Genomic DNA, 20,943 nt, shown 5'->3' on the forward strand with positions numbered 1-20,943 from the left:
GTTTTTTTTTTTTTTTTTGCTTTTTGGAGGGCAGTTGGGGTTAAGTAACTTGCCCAAGGTTACATGGCTAGTTTTTTTGTGGGTGTTAAGTGGCTGAGGCTGGAACCGAACTCGGGTCCTCCTGACTTTGGGGCCGGCGCTTTACTCACTGTGCCACCTATCTGCCACAACACTCAAACTTTTTTAGGATATAACCTATACATTGGTCAGGGTTTTTTTAATTTATATTTTTACTTAATTAGAATGGCTGTCACTTAAATATTTTTTTGTTTCTATGTTTATTCCTAAGTAAGCGCAAGGAGTATGAACAGCTTGTGCTTTGGCAGGTGAAAAATAGACATTTTATTTTTTTTCTCCTAAAAATTCTGATTTTTTAATTCTTTAATTTTATTTTCTTAACTCTTTTTAGTCAGAGTCTCAGGAAATAAATTGCTTGTTAAGACTTACTTTTGGGGAGGCAGTTTCTGTTCCTTCCTTCTCTCTGGGAGAACGTTCCTCCAGGCCATATCCTGGGTCCTTTTTTCTTCATTCTCTGCACTCTCTTTTTGATGACCTCTTTGGCTCCCTGTGTGGGGGCAGATGGGGGACCTTGGAAAAACCAGAGGTGACCCACTAGGTCAAGTGCTAGGATTGGAATCATGAAGGCCTGAATTCTAGTGTGACCCTGGGCACATTTCTGAGCCTCAGTTTCCTTGTCTGTAAAATGAAAGCCTTGGACAATACTGTATCTATAAGCCTCTGGGGTTTTTTTCCTCTTCTTTTTCTATGGAAACGTGTTAATGTTTGCCAAGGGCATAACAATTTTTAAAACCTTTTAAAGCATTGGCCTAGTCAGTCAGTTAACTGGCATCTCTGTGGCAGGCACCAGGCGTACAAAGGAAGGTAACATAAGCTCCTGCCCTCAGGGAGCACAGTCTGATGGGGGACACCACATGCAGGCTACTAGGTTTGTGTGAGAGGCAAAGACTGAGGGAATGGATGGGAGGCAGCCTAGGGGGTGGGAAGAGCTAACAGTAGGGGGTGGGACCTGGGAAGGTACAATGTAGGCTAAGTCTCGAAGGAAGCTAGAGAATGTTGCAGGCCTGGAAGACAGCCAGGAAAAAGGCACAGTCCAGAGATGAAGTGTCCTGTGTGAGCAACCAGAAAGGCAGGTGGTGACCCAAGTGGGGAGGAAGGAAGGGACCAAGGAGGGTCAAATGCCAGGCAGCTTGCAGATGTGCCTGGAGGCCCTAGGGGACCACTGGAGTGGGTGAGTGGCAGGGGTGGGAACAGTGGTCCAACCTGCACTTTAGGAAAATCCTTTTGGTGCCTGAGTGGGGAAGAGACTTGTGTCAGGCAGCCCGTCAGTGGGCAGTGAGGGCCTGAACTGAGCTGGTGCCTGTGTGGGGCCATCGAGGAGACATGGGAAGGCAGTCATGATGAGACTTGGCACCAGGGAGTATATATGTAATGAATTACAGAGAGAAAGCAAGAAGGACCGTGAGCTTGTGAGTCTGGGTGATTGGGAGGAGGGCAGTGTCCTTGCCATAGCAGAGAAGCTGGGAAGAGGAGAAGGTCTGTTTCTGATAGGTGAGGTTTGTCTATGGGACGTCTAGTTTGAGATGTCCAAGATGGAGCTGGAGATGTGAGGCTGGGGCTTGGGGCTGGATCCGTGCACCCCAGAGTCAGCTTTGTAGAGCTGATGAGCTGATCTGTGACATCATAGGGAAGGAGGAGTGAAGGAGGCCCAGGAGGGAGCCTTGGGGACCACCCGTGTGCGGGACCTGGAGAAAGATCCAGCAGAGGAGACCAAGAAGGGAGGAGGGGAATGGGGAGAGAGCGAGACCATGAAAACTGAGGGAGAAGAGGGCACAACTGTGTGAGGCTGCTGAGCAGCTGGGAGGACAAGGGCTGTGGAAAGACCAGATGCAGGGCCTTGGGAGAGAGTGGTTTCAGTGGTTCAGTCGAGGGAGGAGCATGAAAGCTAGGTTGTGGAGAATTTAGAATGAAGCTAGAGGAGAGGAAACAGAGGCACTGATTGTACATAACCTTTGGGAAGCATTTAGCCAAGAAAGAGAGGAGAGCTCGAGGGTGATAGCTGGCTGAGGTGGGAAGGTCAAGATTGGATTTTCTGAGGCTGGGGGACTTGGGTGTGTTTGTGGAGAGCAAGGAAGGAGCTGGTACATAGAAAGTGAAAGATGAGAGAGGGTGTGAGGATAGTAGAGGGAACAGTCAGATGGAGAAGATGGGATCCATGTAAGATTGGCCACCTCCTTAAGAGAGACCAGAGTGAAGGAGGAGATGGTGGGGGAAGAAGTCTGAATGATGAGAGACGAGGAGTAGGGGAGAAAGGGGAGCTCCCTTCGATGGCCTCTGTCTTCTCAGTGAAATAATTGGAGCTGTGCCCATCACTTGAGGGGGTGGGGAGATAGGAGCCAGTGGAGGCCCCAGGAAGGCTTGAAGGGTTTGGAAGAGTTGCTGTCATGAGTGGGCAAATCAGTGATTGGGGAATGAGACAGGGTTTCCCTTGCTGCAGTGGAGCCTGATGACATTAGGGAATAGAAAGTCCTAGTGGACAGAGAAAGCCATGGCATCACACCTCCTTTCAGTAGTGCTAGACTCTCATAGCACACGGAATCATAAAGGTTGTAGGCATGGGATGGCTAGGTGGTGCAGTGAATAGAGCACCGGCCCTGGAATTAGGAGGACCTGAGTTCAAATTCGACCTCAGACATTTAACACATGTGACCTTGGGCAAATCACTTAACCCCAACTGCCCTCCCAGACAAACAAACAAACAAACAAGATTGTAGGCACACTTCTAGGGAGAGAGTAGATGTTGTCTACAATCTTTGTGATTATTTTCTGTCTGTGTTTGTATAGGCACACAGATACATGCAGATGTGTCTGTGTAGTGTACATAATAAGACTAGCTCTCCTGGCGCTTTTCTAGGATCTCGTTCGATCCTCACATCCCTGGGAAGGAGGTATGTGTTAGCACTGTTCTGCTCAGTGCTTGGAACGTAGTGGAGTCACAGAAGCAGAAACTGGGGCCCCTAGAAGTCACTGACTCACACAAGGTCTGACCGTTAAAGAATCTGAGCGTGGGTTTCAGACCCTCTGACTTGACGTCCATTGCCCTTTCTGCTGTACCCCAGGATTGTCTGTAAGGGAAAGTAAGCCAAAGAAACATCCTGGATTAAAAGAAGGCCCTCCCCAGGAGGAGTCATTCACCCTGCTTTTGAAAGGTCAGAAAACCAACACAGTATCTCTGACCCATGTGATTGCCGTGTCCACAGTAGTCGACTTTGCAGTTAATTGTACTGTTTCAGACAGGATCAAATTCTGGAAAAATGTCAAGTTTTCTAGGTTAATTGTGAAACAGTTAGGACCCTTGGCTTTTGTTTAAAACAGTAGAATCACAGAAATGAGAGATGAGAGGCTCTCCCCACTACGCTCTATCCTTAACTCAACAGTGAAATGGGTTTTCTTAAAACTTAGCTTTACCTGCCACCTCTCTCACTTTAGTAAGCTCCAGTGACCCCCATATTCCTTCTGGCTTTGAATATGAAGTGCCCTCACTTTTAAAGTACCTCATAGCCTGGCCTGCTCTTACCTTGCCATTATTCCAGCCAGACCAGTCCACATGCAGCCCCTTGTACACGACTAGCCATGTCTTACCTTCTTACTCACTATCCCCTTATCTCCACCTCTTGGCATCTCTGGCTTCCTCAAGACTCAACTCCAGTGCCACTTACTGGACGAGGTCTTTCCCCATTTTCCAAGATTACCTTGCATTTATTCTGTCTACATTTTGTATGTACCCATTTATTTACATGCTGCCTTCCGCATTAGAATGTAAGTGCCTTGTGGGCAGGGACTCTTGGTACCTTATAGCACTTGCTTATTGCTTGATTGACATGAGAAGCCCCAGTGTAGCCAGCCTTTGCTCATAGCCTTCCCATGAACCCACCATCTTCAGAAACAAGCCTGTCCCACTAGAGATAGCTCTAATTGTTAGGAAGTTTTCACCAACATGAAGCCTCAAGTCACCTCTTTGCAACTCCCACCCATCATTCCTGGTTCTAAAATAAACATAGCACCATTTCCAGGTCAAGGGGCATTAGTTAAAAATTGGACCATGATTGAGTTGGATTCAACAAGTTACAAGCAGTAACAGTGACTGGGCACTCTTTTTCTTATTTTTAAAAGCAATTGGGGTTAGGTAACTTGCCCAAGGTTACACAGCCAGGTTTTTTTTTTTTTTTTGTGTGTGTGTGTGTGTGTGTGTGTGTGTGTGTGTGGGGGTGGGTGTTAAGTATCTGAGGCCGGAACCAATTCCAGGTCTTCCCGACTCTGGGGCTGGCACTCTTACAGCATCACCTAGCCACCCCAGACTGGGCACTCTTATGACCATTTTGGTGCTGTGCTCAGTGGGAATCCAGTACCAGTTGGTGGGTTGCAGGAAGTCACTCTCCCATTTTCAGGCTTATTACTAACCCATAGGAGGGTTGGTTTTAAATCCTTCTGGGCTATACCTAGCCTTATGTTTGAACTTTTACTACTAGATAAGCTCTAATAATATAGTTAGAATCTAGGACAGTAGGCTGTTTTCAAAGAAGGTTGTATGTCCAGTGATCTCAAATTGACTTTGAAGACATTTGGAATAGGCGACTTGTTTGTCTGGAACTTAGGGGTTTCTGTGACATCATGAGTGACTTCTTGAGGTTCTAAGTAGTGATAGGTTCTAGGCTCCTTTGTAACTTGCTTCAGTGAGAGCTTTGCCAGTCAGCTGAGGTTTCCTGATGGATTCTTGGCTAAGGCCAACCAAAAATGCCTGATGGAATTTGGTGAGTTCTTCTGGAAGCCATTGAAGTCAGCCTTCTCCCATTGGCCACCCATTTGTAATACATTTCTTCTGCTTAAAAAGAGCAAATGGCTTTTGTGATCCAAGTAAATCTGTCACAGGATTGGCTCATTTGGACTGCAGAAGTTTGGTTATCTAGTCTTCTTTCCCAAGTACATCATAGTACAAGATACAAAATTCACTAAAAAATAATGTGGGTAGAAATCAAGTCTATCAGGTTGATATCAAGATATTAATTTGAAAGACATGGTGAAAGTTGTGAGGATTTAAGAATGGTGAAGGTTCTTTTGATTCCATAAGATGCTGTAACTTGACATTGAATTTGGGTCTTTAAATGAATATGTGCAAGTTGGAAGAACTCAGGAAACAGACTTTTGTCTTCTGTTTTAGGAAGTCAGGTATGGGTCATTTAGCTGCCTTCTCCTGCTCCTCAAAAAGAGTCTGGAAGGAATAGAACCCTTTTAAAGAGATCAGGAAGATTTTTAAATGTGCCAGTCATTTTAATCATCAAAATTATTTGCAATCATCAAAACTGTTTGGTGCTGGTTAAAAAATAGAAAAGGCAACCAGTGGGAAAAAATTAGGTATACAGACCCCAGAAACAACTGAATATAGTAGTATGGTGTTAGATAAACCCAAGAACTTCAAATGTTGGAGTATGGATTCACCATTCAGCAAAAAGTCCTGGAAAATTGGGAAAGCTGTCTGGCAGAAATTTTAGGGTTAGACCAATGTCTCCCACCATATGCCATATTAAGGTCTGAATGGGTTGAAGATCTAAATATAAATAAATTCATGTCTAGGATAAAAACTCACTATTTGACAAAAACTTCCGGGAAAACTGGAAAATTGTATGGCAGAAACTCAGCATAGACCAGTATCTTACACCATGTACCAAAATAAAGTCAAAATGGGTTAATGATTTAGATATAAAGGCTGATACTATAAGCAATCTGGGAGAACAAGGAATAGTTTGCCTGTCAGATTTATGGAGAAGGGAAGAAATTATGATCAAACAAGAGATATAGAGCATTACAAAATGCAAAATGGATAATTTTGATTACATTAAGTTGAAAAGTTTTTGTACAAACAAAGCCAGTGCAACTAAGATTAGTAGGGAGGCAGAAAACTTGGAAAGAATCTTTACAACCAGTGTCTCTGATAAAGCCCTCATTTCTTTTTTTTTTTCCTTTTTGGGGGGAGAAGGCAGGGCAATTGGGATTAAGTGACTTGCCCAAGGTCACACGGCTAGTAAGTGTTAAGTGTCTGAGGCCAAATTTGAACTCTGGGGCTCTATTCACTGCTTCACCTAGCTGCCCCTAAAGGTTTCATTTCTAAAATATACAGAGAACTGAATCAAATTTATAGTCATTCCCCAATTGATAAATGGTCAAAGGATATGAACAGGCAGTTTTCAGAGGAAGAAATTAAAGACATCTATAATCATATGAAAAAATGCTCTAAATCACTGTTGATTAGAGAAATGCAAATCAGAACATTTCACCTGTCAGATTGGCTAATGTGACAAAACAGGAAAATTATAAATGCTGGAGAAGCTGTGGGAAATTGGAATGGTGATGCATTGTTGGTGGAATTGTGAACTGATCCAACCATTCTGGAGAGCAATTTGGAACTATACCCAAAGGGCTATAAAAATATACATTCCCTTTGACCCAGCAATACCACTTCTAGGGCTGTATCCCAAAGAGATCATACAAATGGGAAAAGGACCCATATGTACAAAAATATTTTTGTGGTGGAAAAGAATTGGAAATCAAGGGCACACCCATCAATTGGGGAATGGCTAAACAAGAAATTAGGAGCAGATGGACTTCATAATAACCTGGAAAGAAGAAAATTTGGAATTCAAAAAACTTATGGAACTGAATGTTGTAAACTAAAAATAAATTTACAAGGAAAAAAATTAATTAGAGACGCAAATAAGAGAATATTTTTCATATTTATTGGATATAGTTAAGAGTTTGTTTTTGGTGGGGCAGAGCCAAGATGGCAGAGTAGAGACAGGACTTCTGCGCAGCTCCCGCTTCTACCTCCTCCAATACATGTAAAAAATGACTCTAAACAAACTTTAGATCTATAGAACCCACAGAGTGACAGAGAGAAACTAAGCTCCCACTAAAGACAGCCTGGCAGGCCAGTAGGAAGGGGCCATCACAGTCCTCTGGGAGCAGAACCCAGCCCCACATAAGCCCAAGATTTGAGCCTCAGGGTGGCCACAAACAGCCACCGGCTAGAGGGACTTTGGGAGAGTAGATCACCAGCAGCTGTGGCCATTTCCAAAATTATCAACCCATAGATGCTAAGGACAAAGTGAGAGGTTAGTGTGAACTTTGGGAACAGGGAGTCCAGCAGTGTGGTCCGACCTCTACCCCTGGAGGGAGAAGCGACTGAGGCTCCCTGGCCGTGTAGCCGTGGCTGGGCAGCTGCCGCCGTGTGGCTGCTTGAGAGCTCTTGGCCTGCAGATTGTAGAGGGACCAAGCGACCAATCTGAGGGGGTAATCACTCTTGCTTTAACCTGCTTGGATCTGGATTGCTGTCTAGGGTAGAGGTCCTGGGGTGTGTGATCAGTGAGTGAGAGCATGTGGAGGTTTCAGAGAAGGCACCCAACTAATAGCTCCGGCAGCTGCAAAAACCCCAGTGATTTGGGACAAAGCTCTCTTCTCTGGAAGCAGAGTTCTACTGTGGCAAATAACTCAAAAGTCAAGTAATTTAGTGGCAACATGAGCAAGCAAGGGAAGCAAGGCACGCACAATGGTCCAACTCTGGATTCCTTTTTTGGGGACAAAAAGGATCAAAGCATGGAACAGGAAGAAGACAGTGAAGTCAGAACTCCTGCACCAAAAGCTTCCAAGAAAAGAATAAGCTGCTTACAGGCCATAGAGGAACTTAAGAAGGATTTTGAAAACCAAATAAGAGAAGTGGAGGGAAAATTGGGAAGAGAAATTGAGAATGATGCAATAAAATTATAAAATGAGTCAAAAACCTGACTGAAGAAAATAACATCTTAAAAAATAGACTAACACGGGGTGGCTAGGTGGCACAGTGAGTAAAGCGCAGGCCCTGGAGTCAGGAGGACCCAAGTTTGGTTCCAGCCTCAGACACAACACCCCCCCCCCCACACACACACCCCAAAAAAACTAGCCATGTAACCTTGGGCAAGTTACTTAACCCCAATTGCCCTCCAAAAGGCAAAAAAAAAAAAAATAGACTAACTCAAATGGGAAAAGAGGCTCAAAAGCCAACAAGGAGAAGAATGCCTTGAAAAGATGAATTTGCCAGATGGAAAAAGAATCTCAAAAGCTCACTGAAGAGAATAGTTCCTTCAGAATTAAACTGGAGCAAATGGAAGCTAGTGACTTTTTGAGAAATCAAGATACTATAAAAGAGATCCAAACAAATGAAAAAATAGAAGGCAATGTGAAATATCTCATTGGAAAAACCACTGACTTGGAAAATAGATCCAGGAGAGATAATTTAAAAATTATTGGACTACCTGAAAGCTATGATAAAAAAAAAAGAACCTAGAAATCATCCTTCAAGAAATTTTCCAGGAAAACTGCCCTGATATTTTAGAACCAGAGGGCAAAATAGAAGTTGAAAGAATCCACCGATCACCCCCTGAAAAAGATCCCAAAAAGAAAACTCCTAGGAATATTATAGCCAGGTTCCAGAGTTCCCAGATCAAGGAGAAAATATTACAAGCAGCCAAGAAGAAACAATTTGAATATTGTGGAAACACAATCAGGATAACACAGGATCTGGCAGCTTCTACACTGAAGGATTGAAGAGCTTGCAATGATATTCTGGAGGTCAGAGGAGCTGGGATTAAAACCAAGAATCACCTACTCAGCAAAACTGAGTATCATGTTTCAGGGGAGAATATAGTCATTCAGTGGAATAGAGGACTTTCAAGCATTCATGATGAAAAAACCAGAGTTAAATAGAAAATTTGATAGTAAGATACAAGAAGTAAGAGAAGCATGAGAAGGTAAACAGGGAAAAGAAATCATAAGGAACTTATCAAAGTTGAACTATTTGCATTCCTACATGGAAAAACGATAATTGTAACTAATGAGAATAGTTGAAGGGAATATATATATATGTCTATACAGGAGGGTATATGGGCATATGAATATATATGTGTACAGGTATACATAGATAGAGGGCACAGGACCAATTGAATAGGAAGGGATAATAATTAAAAGGTGTAACTGAGAGAGGAATATAATGAGAGGAAATGGGGAGAGACAGAATGGGGTAAATTATAGAGAACAGGCAAGGGAAAATGGTTACAATGGAGGAGAAGAATAGCAATATTGTTCAACTCGGGTGACAGTGGGGGAGATTTGGGCAGAAGAGGAACCATGGAAGCCGAGAGCCTGCCTCAAAAGACCTCTCCTTGGGTATTTAATGCAGACTGAGAAGATCATGATTTACTGTGGCCTAGGGGTGGAGAACTTTGACCTTTACATTTAGACAATTGAGTTAAAGACTTCTCCAATTAAGAAGAAAGAAGACTTTTTGATTGAAGAGATTAAGACAGTGTGACCTAGGTGGGTGGAGAATCTTGACCTTTGTCCTTTGTGTCCCTTCCTTAAGGATGATTGAATTAAGGACTTAGTAAATGATTGAGTTACTAAATGATTGTACTTTGACCACTTTGGTGAAAACCATGTGGCCATTTTAGTGAAAAGTTGTTATGCCATAACATTGTGAATGCTGTATTTTGATTTCTGTGAATGTTTTGCCTAAGTTTGTTACAGAATAAATAGAGTTCACTATACTTTGTAATCAGAACCTTAAAGCTGTTCACAACACCAGGCCTCTGGAAAGCTGCTTGTGCTTGGCTTTACAGTTATACATCACGAGTCCCTTGGAATTGTCTTAGATCATTGTATTTCTAAGAAGGCCTAAGTCTGTCAAAGTTGGTCATCTTACAATGTTGCTGTTACTGTGTACAGTGTTCTGGTTCTGCTCCCCTCACTCAGCATCAGTCCATTTAAGTCTTCCCAGGTTTTTCTGAAGTCTACCTGCTCGTCATTTCTTATCACACAGTAGTGTTCTGTCACAATCATGTACCACAGCTTGCTTAGCCATTCCCCAATTCATGGGTATCCCCCAATTTCCAATTCTTGGCCACCACAAAAAGAACTGCTGTAAATATTTTTGTACATACAGGTCCTTTTCCATTTTTTTAAAAATCTCTTTGGGATGCAGCCCTAGTCATGATGTTACTGGGTCGAAGGCTGTGTGTGGCTTTAGACCCCTTTGGGCAGAATTCCAAATTGTTCTCCAGCATGGTTGGATCAGTTCACACCTCCACCAGCAGGGCATTAGTGTCTCAGTTTTCCCACATCCCCTCCAACATTTAGCATTTTCCTTTTCTATCATATTAGCCAACTTGATGGATATAAGGTGACACCTCAGAGTTATTTTCATTTGCATTTCCCTAATCAGTAGTGATTTAGAACATTTTTTCTTAACAACTGTAGGTAGCGTTAATTTCTTCATCTGAAAACTGCCTCTTCATATCCTTCATCAATTGGGGAATAACATGTATTCTTACAAATTTGACTAAGTTCTTGTATATTTGAGAAATGAGGCCTTTATCAGAGAAACTTACTATAAATTTTTTTTCACAGTTAAGATTACTGTGTATTTCCCTCCATCCTGTTTTTGCCCTGTTTATCTTTTTCTCTTTCTTCTTTTATCCTGTCCCTTCTCAGAAGTGTCTTCCTTCTGACTATGGCCTTCTCCTACCCTCCCTTCTTTTAGCCCCCCTCCCCTCCTCTTAGCCCCATCTGCTCCTACTTCCTTGTAGGGTAAGATAGCTTTCTATGTCCAACAGAGTGTGTATGTCAGTCCCTCTGAGTTGAGTAGAACAGGCACTGTCCCCAAGCTTCAGGTTTTTTGTGCTGCTCTTTTCAGAGCTAGTTCTGGGGGTCTGTAGGTGTTCATTCTCCCAAGGTGGTATGATCTAAGGAGAGATGGGCTCAGTGCTGGCCTGGCCTGTGAGTGATCATAGGTACTCTTTTCTACCCTGGCACTGTGACCTGCTCCTTGTGTTCTGATGTGCTAATGTGTCTCCTCACCCTGGGGCTGTGAGCCAGCAGTGCACCAGAGCCATTCACCCAGTGTTAGCAGAGGGTTCTCTGCAATCTCCTTCTGACCAGTTGTCTGACCCTCCTACCATCTGTGGCCTGAGAGCTCTGTAAGCTGCAGCTGCCAGTTCAGTTTTCCCCAGGGCCTGCTGCTGGATTCCTGGGGTGTGGCCTGTGCTAGATAGTGTCCACTCTCACCACCATGAGATAGGCCTTTCCTGCTGACCTTCTCAGTTGTCTTTGACTGGAAAATTGTTTCATCTTGTCCTTTTTTGGGTTCTGCCACTCCAGAATCCATTTTGAGGCATTATTTTTAAATTGTTTTGAGGGACTTTGGGGAGCACTCAAGTGAATGAATAAGCTGTCTTTACTTGGCCATCTTGGCTTAAACAAGCAAATGGGATTTACAGAAATTTGGAGTTGAAAAGAACCAGTCATCCAAACTGTTTGAAGTTTCAGGACAGTAAAAGAGACATGAAAATTGATGATTTGGGGCAGACATCTTCCAGTGTCCTGAATTCCTACTAGAAGGTTCTCAGGCAGCTGGGTGGGGAACAGAGTGCTGCACATGGAGTCAGGAGGCCCTGCGTTTGACTCCCAGCTTGGAGTCATTGAGTCTGTCTCAGTTTACCCACCTATGAAACAGGATGATAGTAGCTGCCTTGGAAGGAAGGAGAACCTAGTGAGGTCACAGTTGTGAAGCTGGACATCGCAGCATGTTTGGAGCTCTTGTCCCCATGGGACACTGGGGCTGGGATAGGCTGACACTGAGAGGGCATCTCCACTCATTCTGGCACTAGTATGGCGAGTCCCCAGCTGGGCTGCCCAAGGAGAGTCAGTGTGCTCACGACTGCCCGCACATGGCCACTCTGCTGCCAGTCTGAAAGAAAACCAAACGTCCAGCCCATTTAGATAAAGTGAGGTGCCAACTTTCAAGCAGTATTCTCTGGGGAGGGAGGCTTGGACCCTGGAGGCATGCATTGTCAGGTGAAAGGTAGAGCAGAGATGGTTGCAAGTCTCTCAGAAGAGACCTGAGGAGGCCAGGCCATTAATTTTGCTTTGTTTTCATTTCTGTGAAAGGAAGAGTGATCAAAAAAAAATCCAATTTCCCATATTTATTTCTTAAAGATCTGGTTCTATGCAGTTGTCATCTTCTCCCACCTTTGTCCAGGTCTGGGGCCCTTCCAGCCACAGCAGCACCTAACAGGGAGAGTGTCCCAGGAGGGAGCAGCATGGCTGCCCCACTCTGAGGCCCACATCGGGTACATTGAAAGAAGAGGGCAGAACATGGAACAGAGGGTTTGGGTTTGAAAGTCCCCAGGAAGGAATTGTGCATAGACAGGGAGGGAATCCTTTTACATTTGAGCTGCTCTTCAGCATTTACCAGTCCTAAGAGTCTTTGCTCATGCCCTTCTTTGGTCACCTGCACCAGAGACTTCTCCAAGTGTCCATTGACCTAAACGTTTCCTGTAATTCTTCTGTTTTCTAGATCCTGTTTGACCAGACGCAGAGATCAATTAAGGCACAACTTCAGACATTTGTTAAAGAGTAAGTCATCCCTTGTTCCAATGTGGAGGGAGGAAAAAGGGGAACCCCATAAAGTACAGAATAAAAGTGAGCCCCATCTGATGTTGTGGGATCCTCTGAAAGAAGTCACAGAGCCAGTTCTGGTGGTACAGAGGCCCACGACTAGTGACAGTACTTTCTTCCATAATTCTGAGCACCAGGTGAAGTGGACATTTCCATATATCACCTAGAACAGAGAAGAAGGCTCATCCAGAGTGACGCTGCAGGGCTGTCTTCTGTCTGTTCTCTTGAAGCCAACTCTAGGCGTTGGCTGCTGTTGGCACCTTTCCCAGCTGTTCCGCCTCTCTCTGCTCTCCTCTGCGCAGCTTTTCCCAGGGTTCCTCCGTGACCCCTTTTCTGCTGTTTTCCACCTCTCCTGCCCCCTTCCCATTGGGAACAAAGAGCTTTGCATTATCACAAAACCGCCCCCCTCTTGTGTCTGGCTTCCTGCCCTTTCTATTCCTCAAACTCCCTCCTTTTCTCAGTTGGATCATTGACCAGCTCCAAGACCTCAGGTTCCTGTCCTGGCAGTCACCAGGTCCCACCAGTACTCAGGTTGATCTCCTGGAGGATGCCCATGGCAGGGGGCCATGTTACTGTTCTGAGGGTGCTTGAGCTTTCCGTTGGGGGCATACTAGCTGCTCCCTTGGCTGGGCTGGAATCAGAACCGGTGACCTGGAGGGTGCTGTTGGTCCTGGGGCTCTTAGATTGACCTGTATGCCCCTGGCAGTTGATTGGCAGTTGGCATTGTTGGCGAGGCTGGTGGTCTTCTCTGCAGGATTGCTGCCTCTGGCCAATGACTCCAGGGGCTGGGTTGGAAGGATGGCCAGTGGTCAGGACTGGCACTCCTGGTCTGGGCCTCTCAGACTTAGCTGCTTGTCCAGAATCATGGGGAGATAGGACCAAATGATGTAATATTCTGAAGCCTCTGTTTGGGTCCTGCCAGTGGGCAGCTAGCCAAAGGAAAAAGCCTGAGCCTGCTGTCGTAGACTACTGGGACTTTAGACCCCTTTGGGCAGAGTTGATTGAGAAGTGATTGTTGGGGATACATGCATGTTTAGGAATGTTTCTTCCTTTCTTAAAAAAAATAAATTGTATTGCTGTTTCTTGGTTTTTCTATTGCCTACATTTCCCAATTTATCCCTTCCTGTACACTCCTTCCCAGAGAGTCACGCCCTAAGAAAGGCTCAGTGAAGTCGGTCAGTGTATTGGACACACCTAGCTTGAAGCAGTGTCCGTCCCCCTTGGGAGTGGTGTCCGCCCGTTCATCAGGACCTGCCTCAGCAGAGCGGAAAGCCCTGATCCTTTGGTCTCCACTTGGAAGCCATCTGGTTATTCTAGTTGGTCATTTATGGGAGCTGCTTCTTTCTTTGATGTTGCTTGGAGTTTTTGTGTATGTTGTGTCCCGGCCTCTGCCAGCTTCTCGTTTTTCTCTCTGGCCATATCCATCTCCCTGATTTAGCTGTGACCAGTCCATGGCCACCAATTTTGTTTCCAATCTTTTGCTACCAAAAAGAGCTGCCATGAGCCATTCGGTGTCTGTGGGGGTCTTGTCCATAACCTTCTTGGGGTGCTGCCCAGTAGTGGAATCTCTGGGTCGAAGGGTCTGGACATTCTCAGCTCAGAAAAAGCCATGCTTTTGATTTGGAAGAGTTGGAGAGGGAGAGAAAACACAGGCACCGCTGAGGGCCAGTGGACACGAGGATTTAAAAGTCAATTCCGCCAGAATAATTAGAAAATCACCAACCTTGTTCATTTTAGAGATCTCAGAAAGTTCAAAGATGCCAAGAAGCAGTTTGAAAAGGTCAGTGAAGAAAAGGAAAATGCCCTAGTGAAAAACGCCCAGGTTCAGAGGAATAAGCAGCATGAAGTAGAAGAAGCCACCAACATTCTGACGGCCACTAGGAAATGCTTCCGGCACATTGCCCTGGACTATGTTTTGCAGGTATGTGGGGATCAGGGGGGTTCTTGGGGAGGGCTCCCAAGTGGGGACCAGGCCCCCAGCCTCCCCAGGCCTGCCAGGCCCCCAGGTCCCCCAGGCCCCCCAGGCTTCCTAGGCCCACCAGACCCACCAGGCTCCCTAGGCACACCAGGTCCCCAAACTCCCTAGGCCCGCCAGGCCTCCAAGGCTCTGGCTCCCCAGACCCACCAGGCCCCCCCAGGCTCTCCAGGCCCCCCCAGGTGCCCAGGCTTCCCAGACCCACCAGACCCCCCAGGTCCCTAGGCTCTCTAGGCCCACCAGACCCCCCAGGCTCCGGCTCCCCAGACCCACCAGGCTCACCAGGCCCCCCCAGGTCCCTAAGCTCCCCAGGCTCCCTAGGCCCACCAGGCCTCCAAAGCTCCGGCTCCCCAGACCCACCAGGCCGCATCCTCCCATCATGTTGACCAGAACAAGGCCTGTGTGTGTCTGTGGGTGCAGGGCTCCCGGGAGGCCACTCCAGAGGCCCAGCCTGGAGACTCTCACTTGTTGGAGCAAGAGAGGGGCTGCCTGGTTGGTGTCAGAGCAGACGTAGTTATCCAGCAGCCAGTACTCTTGGAAGCCATTCCCTCCCCTCCTTTTGTCTTCTGTAACATAAAGAGAAAGTGACCTCGGAACTTTCGAGTGGTCACCATTTATTAAGTGCCCTTTATGTGTCATTCTGTCCTGACGGCAGCCCTGTTATTGTCCCCATTTGGCAGTTGAGACTGAGGCAGACAGAGGTGAAGTGACTTGCCCAGGGTGACATGGCTAGCCACTCTCAGAGTCGTTCTGATGTGCATTGCTAGGATCTGTGGTGATCTCACGCATGTTTCAGATGCCTGCCAGGAGCTGGGATTTCTTCTTCCCAAACCCGCGGGCTCCTGTCCTTTGACCCGAGGACTGCGTTCTTAGCGGCCTCTCCATAGTTGAGACGGCTGCCCTCCTGCCCCTTGCTTGGCTTGGCCTCGCCAGATTTACTTTTTCAACATGTTCCCCAGAGGTTCACACTGTCAGTGCTAATCAGACTCTGTGGGTGCTTAGAGATCACCTGTGGTAGGTGTATTGTGGGAGTAAAGACCCTGCCTCTTGATGCTGCCTGTGATTCCGTTAGGACGATTTTCTGATTTACGTCTTGGCTTTTCTCTTTGATGTCAAGAACAGCATGAGAGATGATCGCTTTCTTTGTTAGTTTGCAGCTTTCCCTGTGAGTGAAGAAGCCCCTGGAACCTGAGTCTGACCTGGGGGCCGCTTCAAGACCTTCCTTTGGGACCTGGGGAATGAGCTGTTTACCCTGGCATGTGGCGTTTTGGTTATTTCTCTTACAGGAATCAAGATTAACAACTTCTCTCTCCCCAGATAAATGTGCTTCAATCAAAAAGAAGATCGGAAATCTTGAAATCAGTAAGACATTTTATGAATACTCTCCATACCTCTGTATTCCAACATGAACCATGACTCAGTTGAATCTCATGGACTTTTGTAAGTGGGCGCCATGGCTTGTAAGGCGGAATGAAGGCCTGCTTGTGAGGGGGGGCTGTGAAAATGCCATGGTGTGCACCCTCTTCTGGGGGTACAGAGGGGGATGGGGGTCGCCTGACTTCAGCTCCTTGGGAGCCCCCTGGGCTGTTGTGAGGAGGCTCTCTCTGCTATAAAAGAGGACCCTCTCAGGTGGGTCCCTCAACTAGAGAGATGGGAAGAGCCAGGTCAAGATGGGGAGGAGAGGTATAAGATCAAGTGGGTCCATGAGGCACCTGAGCAGGCCCAACTCCATCATTCTGCAGGGGAGAAAACTGAGGCAGGTGGTGTAAGTCCAAGCTCAAGCACGCTACCCTCCAGTCAGATACCATCATCTCCTCATTTATACTTGACAGTTAGCTTAGCAAAAGCTGGTATGCTTAGATATCAATTTCTGGGCAGTTTTTCCTGTGACTTTCACAGAGACTGCCTCCCTCATTGCCTCTGTCTCTCCCCCTTCCCTCTCCTTCTCTCTGTTTCTCCTCCCGCCCTCCTTCCCCCCTTCTCTCTGTCTCTTTCCCTCTCTCTCTATTCTCTTCCCCCCTCCAGGCACATATTGGGCCAGGTGGGCAGAGCCAGGCTTTGGGCTGCCTCTTTAGTCCATTGTTAGATGCTCTGTGGCCAACATTGAGCCTTTGGTTTGATATTTTTGGTGCTTTCTTCTCTGTTGGCCTTTGTTTACTTGCACTTATTCTCCAGTTTTGATGGTTAATACAAACCCTTTCCATTTATGCAAAGCTTCCTGATTGAAAGTGGCTCCCCTTTCATCATTGTCTTGTGTGTCCCAATAAAGATTGCTTTCTGTGGCTGTGAAGGGAGCCTGGCTTCTCCTTGGTGCCAGGGGAGCCTCCTGAGCTTCCCAGACTTGGAGACAGACCCAGTAATGAGCAGCCCTGCAGAGGGCTCCACGTGGGCCCCAGGCTGATGGGTACTTTCACAGAGACTTAAGTAATGCCCCCAGAGTGGGCAGGGCAGGCAGTGTATCTCAGGTCCCTTGGAGGTCACATGGTCTCAAATCCAGCACCCTCTCTCTCCTGCAAATGCCAGAGAGCTCAGGGGATCGACACACAGTGGAGGGCAAGCCCTGTGTTGCTTTTCACTAAGAGGAATGAAAGCCCAGCCAGGTGGGCTGGAGGGCTTGCCTGTTTTGTGGTCTCATTTCTTCCTGTGCTCTGAGAGCCCAGTCATGGGATAGTATGAAAGGATAGGCTGTCCTTGGCATTGGAGTTCCCACCCCATGAGCCCCATGAGGGATGTGTGGCCTGGCCTGTCATGTACAAATGCCTCCTCTGTGACATTGCTTTCCTAACACATGGAACTCAGGTTGCATTTTGGGGGTGTTTATGAGTGTGAGCATGGGTCATCCCCATGGCCTTTTGGGGCCTCCTGGGTGACTCCCAGGGTCTGCTGTTCTGAAAATAGCATAGGTTCTGGAAAGGCCAGCTTCCTATTCCAGGTTCCATGGAGTAGCTCCCATGGAGTCAGAAATAAAAAGGAAAAAATCCTCAAGGCAGATTTGGTCCTGGTCAGAGTGGGTAAATCTCAGGAAGAACTCCTGGCTGAGATAATTCTGGATGTCTTGGGTCAGGATCAAGAACCTTCCTATCTGTAAGGCTGTGTGTGTGTGTGTGTGTGTGTGTGCATGTGTGTGGTGTGTGTGCAGGCTCAGTCTAATAAAAGGACGTATATTTATATAAATGGACGGGTTCAGTGGAAGCGGCTCAGGTTCCAGCACAGGTTTGACAGGAATCTGCAGTGACCTGAAACAGACAGGTGGATTTGTGTCCTTTTAAATGGGGGCAGAAAATGGAGCCTCTGTTGAATTTGCTTTGAAAATCACAAGCTCTTCCCTGTAGATCCTTTGAGGTTCATTCACAAATAAATGTTAACCAAAAAGGTGGGGATGCAGGTGATCTTCAGCTGGAGGAAGTAATTCCCAGTATGCCCCAGTGTATTTCTCTTAATGACATGTAATAATGTTCTGAACAAGTCATGAAATTGGCTCTAACGATTGTGATCTGTTTTCTTCCCCACCAGATGTTATCCTTCATGTATGCCCACCTGGCCTTCTTTCATCAGGGATACGACCTTTTTAGTGAGCTTGGGCCCTACATGAAGGATCTTGGCGCGCAGGTAATGCCTGATTCCTGAGGAAACACTCTCCTTATTCTTTTAGAGGGAGTTTAAAGGGAATTTTCCCTGAGATGCAGCTTGGCTGTCGCCTCTTTCCTGAGCTTTCTCCGATCCCCTCATTGTTCAGGTTTTCTCTCGACCCAGAGTAATTTGTATCACACTCCTCTATGGGTGTGTTTTATCTTCAGCTGAATGTGGGATTCTGTTTGTTGTGTTTGTCGCCACAGACCTAGGAGAGTGCTTAAGATGGAGGAGACCCTTAATTGGTGTTAGCATTGGGTCAAATTGAGTTAAATTGAGGAAATATGGACTAAATGGGATGATTTGACATCAGTCACTAACGAAGATTTTAGACGTGCTGATTAATTAAACAGTGACCAAAAGAGTCTCTTCCTTTGCACTGGTCTTTCCACATAAGAATCAGCCTTTTTTGTAGTCCCAGAACGGACACGAGCCTGAGAAATGAGACTTTGAGAATCACATGAACACTTGACAATTTACATGGGAAGAACTTTTTCTTTTTTTAGTTCTGACCTTCTGGTGCCAATGAAGCTAGTCTTGGGGCTGCTTGCCCATGGCCCCTCCCTTTCATTGGCTGCTTCGGCACTGACAGTACAGTCTGCAGAATGTCACTGAACAGAATTTTAAAGACCCAACAGCTCCAGGAAGGCATTGATTCCATTTCTTTGTTTTTTAACTCCTCTGGTGATTAATCCCATGACTCAGGACATTATCTGGAAAGCTGTTGAGCAGCTCTCATCGGAGCTTAGCTGGGAGTGAGAGGGACAGGAAGAGTGAGGGGCTGGGGAGAGCAGCTTCTGGTTTTGGAACCTTTGCCCTTTGGTGACATGGTGGGTGGCCTTGGGGAGAAGAGGCATGATTGGGCTTGCAAAGAAGGAGGCCAGGTTCTAATACGGGCTTGTCCAGAATTTGGTGGTCTTGGCAGAGAGGGCGAGACGTACCCAAGCATGGGGCAGCTTCACCGTCAGCCCTCATTTGATTTACATCTTGGTTGGCTTTGTGTGTCCAAAAAGTCAGATTGCCTGGTAAACCTATTATATAATTGCTGCCTTAGGAAAGGATGATTTCTGGCATTGGTGGAGAATTTGTTATTAGAAAGGGCCTCTCTGTTACTTGCTTCGAGGCCTTAGAAGCATTAGATTTGACATTCACATGCACAGCGCTAATAGCCGACGTTCATGTAACACCTGAAAGTTTGCCACACAATCTCATTTGTTCTTCACATCAGTCTTAGGAGGCATGTGCTGTTTTCCCTATTTTATAGATGAGGAAATTGAGGCTCTGGGAGGTAGGGACTTGTACCTCATCCTAGAGCTAATTAAATATGCAGGTGATAGAAAAATTGGGGGGTTGGCTAAGAATGTGGAGTGCATAAGCGGGAGCTTTAGTTGGGTTCCTTTGCTGTAGGTAGTTTAGGTCACATTGTGGGGAGTGATAGCCCTGCCTAGGCAAAACGTACTGGCCTTTTCCTGCTTTGGGTGCTGACCTCGGAGATTTGGCTTAGCTTAGTACTAAAGCCCCCCATCCCCTGGTAATGCAAAGTAGAGAGTCTATCAGAAATATTTGTTGGAAGCCCATGTCCTGGCCCCATACCTAGAACTGGGGAGAGACACAAACAAAAACCACAGCTGCCTGCCCTCAGAATGCTGACAGTTGTTTTGGGGTTTTTCTTCTTTGATTTGGCGTTTATGTTACAAAGTCATCCTGAAAGCCAAGTTCTCCCCTCTGGATAACTCTGGGAAGTCATGGCAGCTGTCAGGGGAAGGCTGCTGAACCTGCCACCTCCCCAGCTGATAGAGATGTCCCCTGCGACCTGGCCTCCTGGCTTTGTTTTGGCTCCTATGGCTGGCATTGGCTCAGCAGGTCTACCAGGAAGTTGCTCTAGTGTTCATTGTCCTTGAGGTGTGCCAGAAGGTGCCCTGCCCTAGCTTGAGCACCATGATTGAGCTTTGAGATGGTCCTCAGGTTTGGGGAAATGTGGGCCTTTTCCCAAGCCCTGGATGTCCCAAATGGATGCCCTACTTCTTCACAGAGATAGCATTGATGGTTTACAATGAGGCCAGTTGACCTGGGAAGGTCATGTGATACCAGCCAAGTCCTCCACACCTTGGTTTCAGAAGAAAATTGTGTGCTATGTTCACGTGTTCTCCTCTTCCCCCACAGCTGGATCGGCTGGTGGTGGATGCAGCCAAGGAGAAGAGGGACATGGAGCAGAAACATTCCACCATCCAGCAGAAGGTACTGATGTAGGGAGAGATGGCGGGCAGCCAACCCAAACCCTTCTCAGCTAGTGTGCTTGGTGACCCGCGGCCTTCACTTTTCTTAAGCCTTCCCTCTGGCCCTTGGAAGTAGTCTCTTCTAAGACTTCAAGTCCAGCCAGAGGTTCAGAAAGGCATCTGAAGCTCCCATGGGTTAGGAGGCGAGTCAATGGGTCGGCCTGGTGCTGTGAGCAGTGGTCCCCTTGTATCAGCAATGCCATATTCACAATGCCTATAGAGATTACAAATATGCTGATATAATTATCCATCACAAAATACGTCAGGTTTACCATTTGGGGAAATAAACTAGAAAATTTATTAAGATACCAAAAGACTGAGTCCCAAAACCAGAAAGTGAAAGCCATCAGAGTAGTTATGATATTGGCACAGGTAGATAAAGTAGAAAGCACCCACATTTTCAAGCCTTTAAAACAGAACAGGCTACCTCAGGCAAAGGTCCTCCTCTCCCCACTCACAGCAACCACCCAGCGTCCTGGAAGAGCGCTCCCAGCAGCTCCGGCC

The 20,943-nt window shown here is 46.4% G+C and overlaps 1 protein-coding gene across 1 annotated transcript in view; it reads left to right on the forward strand.

The window, feature by feature from the left end:
- Positions 1-20,943, forward strand: part of ACAP2 (ArfGAP with coiled-coil, ankyrin repeat and PH domains 2) — a 141,796-nt gene that overhangs the window by 57,526 nt on the left and 63,327 nt on the right. Inside the window, exons 5-9 of the mRNA XM_069083274.1 lie at positions 12,458-12,516; positions 14,296-14,479; positions 15,851-15,895; positions 18,047-18,142; positions 20,327-20,401. Of these exons, the coding sequence (XP_068939375.1) occupies positions 12,458-12,516; positions 14,296-14,479; positions 15,851-15,895; positions 18,047-18,142; positions 20,327-20,401 (459 nt within the window). The remainder of the gene's footprint in view (positions 1-12,457; positions 12,517-14,295; positions 14,480-15,850; positions 15,896-18,046; positions 18,143-20,326; positions 20,402-20,943) is intronic.

Source organism: Petaurus breviceps, unplaced genomic scaffold (assembly GCF_028583685.1).
Source record: "Petaurus breviceps papuanus isolate PSGF00001 unplaced genomic scaffold, PetGlider_PUasm1.0 173, whole genome shotgun sequence".
NCBI classification, from domain to species: Eukaryota; Metazoa; Chordata; class Mammalia; order Diprotodontia; family Petauridae; genus Petaurus; species Petaurus breviceps.